Below are 8344 nucleotides of genomic sequence, written 5' to 3' on the forward strand. Positions count from 1 at the left end.
ACTCGTTGAGGTGCAAGAGGACTTGGACAACATCACAAGAAGCCTGAAAGAGTTCGACAAAAGATACGATGAAATTACAGCTAGCAGATTCACGTTCGCAGGGTGGCTTTCAGGGTTCGCTAGCGACGCAGCCCTGTGGACCTCTATAGCTTTACTCGCGGGATGGTGTACGGCTCTCTCGGCGGGTATCGGATACATGTTTTTCTGCGGAGGAGGAGGTGGCGGTGGAGGGGGGGTTGTGCACGCCAGAAATACAAAGACGAGATATAAAATCTTGTAGAAAACCTTTGTTACCTTTGTACATTATTTTTTTTATACCTTCATGTGTTTGTAAGTTTGAATAAAGTTCTACTGTGCCTAAGAGGTTCCTTGTGTTTTGTGCCTGTGTGTGGTGATATGAAAGGGGAACCGCGATTAAGCTTAGAAACTCAAACGATTTGCCAAATACATATTTTATTTTAATCGTACAAACACATATTGCAAGAAACACGGGTAATACAGATTACAAATCACGATAGAGGATTTAGTTTCCGAGTTTCAGATATCGCTCAGGCTCTTCAGAACTCTGTCACGGCCACGATGTCCAGGTGTCACGTACATCCTTAAGCGCTCTTCAGGTCCTGCCGGAGTGAGGTGGAAACGCCGGAGTTGCTCTTGTCGCTTCTTACACATACGGACTTGTACATGTATCAGATCACAGAAGGGTCGTCGTGGGCGATTAGAAGGTGTTCTTCTTCTTCCCCCCGCTGGCCCGGGAGACCGTGCCCGGTTGTATCGTCTGGGGTGACCAGTTTCTCGAGCAGATCCTTCTCCCACACGGCGTCATCGAGTGGGCACGTCGTGGGACGGTATACGCTCTTGTAGAGATGTGGGTCTAGATTGGAACACGTTTTGCGAATGCGGGCCGACGAGCGTCTGCTGTAGATCCTGTGAGCGATCAGCGCTATCCCGCAAAGGATCAGTAGCGGAGCCGTCATCAACATGATCTTGTACCAAGTCTCTTTTTTGTTGTCGATCCACCAGTAACTTCCGTAGAAGTCGTTGTATTCGGGCATCGTTTGGATGGCGGTCCGCTCTGAACGTGTCGAGCGAACGAGGGGGCCGCTTTTCGGGTAGCAGTTGTCTGTCTCCAGGAAAGACACAGAATATCATTTCATTTTAATGTTTGCCTTTCCAAGGACAAACTGCAAAGCGGCTTTCTTCCGCAGCACTCGGCGGGACTTATCGGGGGTGGTGGGATGAATGAGAACAGAGTGAGAGAGCCGGAGTCGTTGTTGTTGTTTTTTTTTTTAATCATCCTCGCTGTACGTAACCAAAGAGTTCCTTTTTATTTTAATGAAAACTGACACCTGCTTGACAATAAAGAACTCTGAGCAACAAACAGATTCCCGTTTCACAGTCCTTCTTTTATTGTACACGAGGCATGGTATACATTTGCGCACAACACACTGTAATCACACCCAAAAGAAAGTATTCGGTGGTTGTGAGTGGCGATTGAGGTCAAGAGGAATAGTTCATCTCGACCCTCTTTCGGTAAGACACGAGCCTGTCGTCGTAGACTTGAACAGCTCCGATCCTCTCTGCGAAGTTACAGTTTGTCATTTGCAGATTCTCCCTCATCACCACTCTAGTGAGCACAACGTACACCGAGGGCTTTATCGGTGACATAGAGAAATTCCTGGGTGGGTGGTAGAGCACTTTCCCCGTCACGGTGCAGCCTTGGCAGTCATATGTATTCATGGCCAACAGACAGGCCAACGGGTGCGTCGTCACTGTCCAGTTCATGTAGTTCCACGCGGAAGGAGAAACCTTGTACAAGGTTCCCGTCTGCTCCCCCTTCACGTAGAACTCGTTGTACTGGCTCTTGCGATTGTAGTGAATGCGTTGTACTACACCCTCCGTGTCTACCATGGAATGGAGCTGCTGCTGCTGCTGCTTCTGTCGTCCGTCCCCTTGCGTGCCCAGCAAGTTTTTGTCCGCCGCAACCTGTATACCGTTGACGTCCATATGCCAGATCATTCGTACTTTGCAACCCACCCAGAGCTTGTCCGATGCCAGATAATCCCTTTCCGTCGCGCGGACTCCTTTGTTGTACCTGGGTGCAGAAAAGAGCTTGGGCAGCGTCTGCGCAGCTTGCTTCAGCACTTCGTACCAAGCTTTAGGTCCGTTGTAAGAGGAGAGGTTCCGAGTCACGCCGAGAAACTTTTCTCCCATGCGAGCCTCCTGTCCCACTTTGTTCATGTATGCTGCCGTATATGTAATCTGCTGTTTGTCCTGGTGGAAGATGCGCAGCTTGTCGGGTTCGTAACCGGGGTCCATAACGTCGAGCTCGCGGACGGACACCTGACTCCGGAAAATGCGCCGAGACTCTTCCGTGACCGTGTTGAACTGAAGGTACGTCAAGGCCTCCGCGTAACCCGGGTCCTTGAACTGCCGCCTGTTGACAAAGAGCGGAGTCGAGGAAGAGAGGAGGCCTTCGAAGCTCTCCGTTTCCCAAACGCGCTGACTAGAACCCACGGGCTGCAACTGGGACACGCTGCCCGAGAAGATTATCAGAGGGCCCTTCTCCGGTCCGTAGAAGAGTTCTAGGCAGCGCAGCATCCTCTCAAACAGCCTGACGTTCATCAGACCGTACTCGTCTACGACCAACACGTTCGTCCCCACGAACGGCGGCGGGACCGAATCTAGGCGCCTGTTGGACAACCTCAGCCGCTCGAACATTTTACTGCACACAGCGCAAGACTCCGGTCTCGGCCTCGCGCAGGAGTGTCGCGTGTTCTTCACCCGACTGACGTGCTCAAGCTCGGACTTGTGCAAGCTGTTGAAATGACAAATGGCGTTCCAATGTACTCGACGGTACTCTGCCGTGAAGTCTTCGAGTGAGAGTTTTTCGTCCAACAGGTCTTGTTTGAGCCCCATCATCTTGTGGAACGTGTACACGCGGTCCAGAGAGCCCGATTCCATCAGAGTGGCTGCGGCCTTGTTGGTCATGGCGCTCACGACCACGCCGATGTTCATGCTCCTCAGCTTCTTTTCCAGCAGTGACACGGCGTACGACTTTCCGCAGCCAGCGTCTCCGCTCAGAAGAGCCAGTTTCATACGCTCGCCCCGGGACATGTGCAGCTTCACCATGTTCCTCACCCATTGTTCCTGGCAGTATCTGGACATGGCCAGTGTCGCTTTCGTCGCAGGGTTCTCCTCTTCCAGACGAGGCATCTTGCTCCGGGACTCCTCTGCCGATAGCCCGTCTCCGGCGTAGTATTGCTCGAGGGACCCGCTCATGTTCGTGTTACGAGTTGCTAGTAACTTTCGTTGTTTTTTTTTTTGTTAGGTCTCTCTCTCTCTCTCTCTCTCTCTCTCTCTCTCTCTCTCTCTCTCTCTCTCTCTCTCTCTCTCTCTCTCTCTCTCTCTCTCTCTCTCTCTCTCTCTCTCTCTCTCTCTCTCTCCTTCAGACAGGTGCGCTACACGGCAGATACGTCGTGTGACCAAATCGAGTCGAAGAGCACCCGTTTTTCAATGGGCTGCGCGGGTGAGACATCGGACGTTTCAGCCCTAAGGGGAAAGTTGTTATCCCGATCCCTCCGATGAACAGAGGACGTCCTCTCTTTACCCCGACCCCGGGGATCTCGACGGTTCATCAACTCCTCGATGGACCGTCCCAGCCTAAGCGGGTCCTCGCGAGATACTCTGTTGTCTACTACCTCCACGCTGCCCTGCGCGCTGCTGATGTGAGACGGGGGGGCTTCGATCCCTTCCAGTACGGAGCGCAAGATTCTGCTCTTGACCGAATCGAACCTTTCTCGTTGAGACTCACTCTGACCCCCGGCCAAACCTGCCGTGAGAGGCACGCGCACGAGGCCGTTCGCGGCCCGCACCCTCCGAGCTCTCTCGCGTACGAGCGCGAACCTCTCGTAGGCTCGAGACACGGTTTCTCTGAACAGCGTCACGTACGAGCTGTACACGTTCTTGCTCGTGTACAGAGCCGCAGTCGTCACGCCTCCCTTACCCGTGCTGTTCAGTACGTTCTGGAGCCCCGCTAGCACTTCGATCAGCGGAGTGTGCGCTCCGTACTCAAACAAAAGCCACGCAAAGTCCTCGGTGTCCACCCTGTCCGTAGCTTTGTACTTGTTGCCATGCACGTAGGCTCTGCCGAAAGCGAAGTGTTTTGCGTACCACTCGGGCTCGAGCTGAGACAGCATGATGTTTATGTTCTCTAACAACAGGCTGAAAGCCTGCGACTGTTTATCGCCTACTCTCATCTCAAACAGCTTCTGTAGCACCGCGGCCGGAGTGACGGATTGGCCCGGTTTGAACATGCGGTCTTCCGGGAGGGACACAGCCAGGTAATGTCTTCCTACCCAGTCCAAGTGAGGGTGCGAGTCTTCTTCGGTCTCGCGCGGCCGCGCGCCGCCCGCCGTTTCCTTGAGCTCCGTCGAGTCCCGGGTGGTCCGTTGTCGGCACTCTGAGAGCTTCACCCTCAAGGCTTCTCGCTCCTCGCAGGCTTCCCGTAGGGCCTCTCTCGTATCCTCCAGGTCCTTTTTACACAGCTCGAGTTCGTACAGCGGGTGCCCTTCGGTGTCGATCGCCGCGACTGTGTCTCGCCCCCGTCCTCCCTCCTCTACCCGGTCCCGTTCCCGTTTCGCACGAACGGCGCTCGAGTCCGCCGCTCTCCCGCGGAGGGTCTCGGTCGACCGTGCGCGCTCCGAATCCAGCGACTTCTCGAGTTCCAGGATTTCGCGTTTCAAGTTTGCTATCATCTTCATGTGGGAACAGTCGTTGCACCGGCCGGACGACTCGTCTCGGGCCCTTTTTCTGCACAGAGATGAACGTGTTGTTGTGGAAGGCATGCTTCCGGCGGGTCTCGCTCGTCTAGGGTGACAAAATCCTACAAACCCGACAAACCCTAAGTTGATCTGAGACGACAAATGAGAGACAACAGACACGATTCTGAAAGGGTACGCTTTATTGAGTTCCATAAACATAACGGTTTAAGGACAGACGTAAGAAACGCCCTGGATTTGCTGCTCTTGGGTGCAGTATTGGAGACGGATACCTGTGATTACATGTGTGGTGTGAAACGGGAAGGGTTGAAAAAACGAATTGAAAATCTCGAAGCAACGCAGAGCATCTCACGACATACGGCATCGTGGGCTCAAAAAAAAAACAGAGCCCTGCCTCAAAACTTAAACTGTTTACCACACGGCAATCTGCAAAGCAAAAAAAAAAAAGTAAATTGGAAGGCCCGATGACACCTGGGTATATGAAAATAATGAGCCTCGACCCAAGCTCGGTGTATCCCATGTGGATCGAACGATATCCGTTTGAGCTTACGCAGAAAGACGGTCCCGAAAGAACTCGGTCCCAACTCGATCCTAAACTCGAACCTATACCGGAAACCGAGGAGGAGTGTCGTCATCCGATACAAGATGCGAGAGGGACGCGAGGTCTTTCCTGCGCACAGCCTTCATTTTTCCGTACAACCTTTGAATCGAGAAGGGGTGAATCGGGCTTGTCTTCGGACGAGATGTTCAGGAAGCGAGAGCAGCAGCAGCAGCAGCAGCGGCAGCAGCAGCAGCAGCAGCAGCAGCAGGATCCTAAAGTCGAACGTATACTGGAAACCGAGGAGGAGCGTCGTCGTCCGACACAAGGTCTTCCGCGCGCACACCCTTGGTTTTTCCGTACAACCTTTGAACTGACAGACGATGAAATCTGCTTTTTTTTCACGGAGATCTTGTGGAAGCGAATGCGTGAGCAGCAGCAGCCTTTGTTTTACCGTACAACGTTTGAGCTGCCTTTGGAGGACAAGCGAACGCGTGAGCAGCAGCAGCCTTTGTTTTACCGTACAACGTTTGAGCTGCCTTTGGAGGACAAGCGAACGCGTGAGCAGCAGCAGCCTTTGTTTTACCGTACAACGTTTGAGCTGCCTTTGGAGGAGCGAACGCGTGAGCAGCAGCAGCCTTTGTTTTACCGTACAACGTTTGAGCTGCCTTTGGAGGACAAGCGAACGCGTGAGCAGCAGCAGCCTTTGTTTTACCGTCCAACCTTTGAGCTGCCTTTGGAGGACAAGCGAACGCGTGAGCAGCAGCAGCCTTTGTTTTACCGTCCAACCTTTGAGCTGCCTTTGGAGGACAAGCGAACGCGTGAGCAGCAGCAGCCTTTGTTTTACCGTACAACCTTTGCGCTGCCTTTGGAGGACAAGGGAACGCGTGAGCAGCCGTAGCAATGCCGACACAAGGTATGAGAGCGACGCAAAGTCTTCCGCACGCGCAGATTTCGGGTTCCGTCCAGCCTTTGGGAGAGGGGATGATATCGGCTTGTCGTGTAAGGAGAGCTGGTGGAAGCGAATGCGTGAGCAGCAGCAGCTACAGCAGCAGCAGCAGCAGCAGCAGCAGCAGCGTCGTTGAGGGACGGACAGTGTGAGAAGGGTGGGGGGGGGTGTTTTAAAAATCGATTTCTACGTCCCGCCAGGAGAAGAAGACCGCTACCTACGTCCCGCCAGGAGAAGAAGACCGCTACCTCTGGCATGCACCAAAACAGTTTGTTTCGGGCAGGCTGCGTAGCTTTCTGCCAGCAGATGTCAGTGTTGGACTTCTCTTGTAGGACCCGCGAGTTTCCATTACCCTCGCATTGTCCTCTGGGTCAATGTGACCCGGTGGCCGAAAAAGTCCGGTTTCCGTTACAATACTTGTACACGTGCAATTTCCCTAGGGTCCCATCTGTATTTTGTGTTTTCTATTACAATAAAGATGAGCTTGCACACCTACTCTGTCTACCAGCCTGTTCATTCACAAACAGTAACGTGATTCAACCATCCGATCTTGACTCACAGGCAGGACACCTTTTCACTTTTTACGGTTTGCGTTTGATGACAGCAGCGCTCTTTCTTATTGGTCAATTGCTCAAAATATAGTCATGAAGCACAGAAATGTAAAACTATAGCATATCCTACAAGTATACTACCTTAAAAAAAATGAAAACCCACAAAACACAAAAACTCATCTCATCACTTTTTTAAAAACAACGTTTATTCATAATGATCATAATACATTTTGTACATTTAAAAGAACAAGTTGACCGGTGTTTGTGTGTTTATTTTTATTTTTTGCCGTTTCATTTGCCTCTCCGCTGCCTACTCTTTCACTTCACTTTTCCGAATCCGGTCTCTGACCACGACTAGGTCTTCCTCGGTCATATGAGAAACACTCGCCCACTCTGTGTCCCTCAGCAGCTCATGAGCGAGAAGTCTTTCAGTGTCACAGAAAGCCAGCAGTCTCAAAACGATCCTTTTCACGGGTTCGCACTTCATCGCATTGGGCATAACGGTGTCAGGGCCCCAGGATGCAATCGATGCGCAGGAGCGGTCTTTGGGACCCAGAGTCTCGGCGATGATCCGGTACGTGCTCTTTTCGCGGCGGTCTAGACGCTGACGGAATATCACTTCCCCTTCCATCGCCTCTGCTATCATCACCCCCAGGCTCCACATGTCTATAGCGCAAGTGTACTCTAAGCGGTATTTCCCACACTCATCAAACAGTTCCGGGGCCCTGTACGCCTCTGTGACTACAGTGGGACTCATCCATTTCGAGCATTGTCTCGAAAGGCCCATGTCTGCCACCTTGACCGTGAGATCTTCTGTCAGTAGCACGTTGAAAGGTGTCAAGTCCCTGTGCACTATATTCATCTCGTGCATGCAAGACAGAGCGTGAGCCACTTGGCGAGAAAAACGAGCAACGAAACTCAAGGGGATCGACCTTTCCACTCGACCCGGCTCGTGGTACGATTTCAGACCGTGTCCCTTGTGAATGATTCCACTCAAGGTGTAAGGTACATAGGACAGGAGCATGGCTACCTTTCCTTCGTCGAAGAAGCAGTCGTGTACAGAAACCACATAAGGGTGACCCTTGAGTGCTGCGAGACAGGAGAGCTCTCTCACGGTCGAGTCCTCTACTCCGTAATTGTAACGCTTCAAGGCGAACTCCTTTCCGGTGCTCCTGCATTTGACTTTGTATACGATTCCGTAGGTACCTTGCCCTACGACGGACACTTTAAGGTACTTCTCCATTACGCCGCAAGGCTTCCGCTTTCGGTCGCCCGACAAGCTGCGGCGTGTGTTTAGCGGACGAGGTCCCTATCGGAAGGTCTTGTAGCCCTTATCTAAGCACGGCTAAATCGTCCAAACTGCGACTCACAAACCCTCTGGCCCCTACGAGAGACCCGGAAAGAAGTCAAAGCGTACGGGAGGGGACGTTCACCCTTGCTCGGTCAGCGAAAGAACGGTGCGGTTTGGAGCGCTCGGGTGGGCGTTACATCGGATAACAAAAAGTTCGGTCGGATAAATGAAGAC

The 8344-nt window shown here is 52.5% G+C and overlaps 1 protein-coding gene across 1 annotated transcript; it reads right to left on the minus strand.

The window, feature by feature from the left end:
- Positions 1-7129: 7129 nt before the first annotated feature.
- Positions 7130-8062, minus strand: LOC129347453 (cyclin-dependent kinase 2-like). The gene has a single exon (XM_055004827.1). The coding sequence runs from the start codon at positions 8060-8062 to the stop codon at positions 7130-7132; it is 933 nt and encodes a 310-aa protein (XP_054860802.1).
- Positions 8063-8344: the final 282 nt, after the last annotated feature.

The sequence above is a fragment of the Amphiprion ocellaris genome, chromosome 18 (assembly GCF_022539595.1).
Source record: "Amphiprion ocellaris isolate individual 3 ecotype Okinawa chromosome 18, ASM2253959v1, whole genome shotgun sequence".
Taxonomy (NCBI): domain Eukaryota; kingdom Metazoa; phylum Chordata; class Actinopteri; family Pomacentridae; genus Amphiprion; species Amphiprion ocellaris.

What these genes read in the sequence shown, in the direction of transcription:
- LOC129347453 (XM_055004827.1), bottom strand. Translation starts at nt 8,062, where the DNA reads ATGGAGAAGTACCTTAAAGTGTCCGTCGTAGGGCAAGGTACCTACGGA.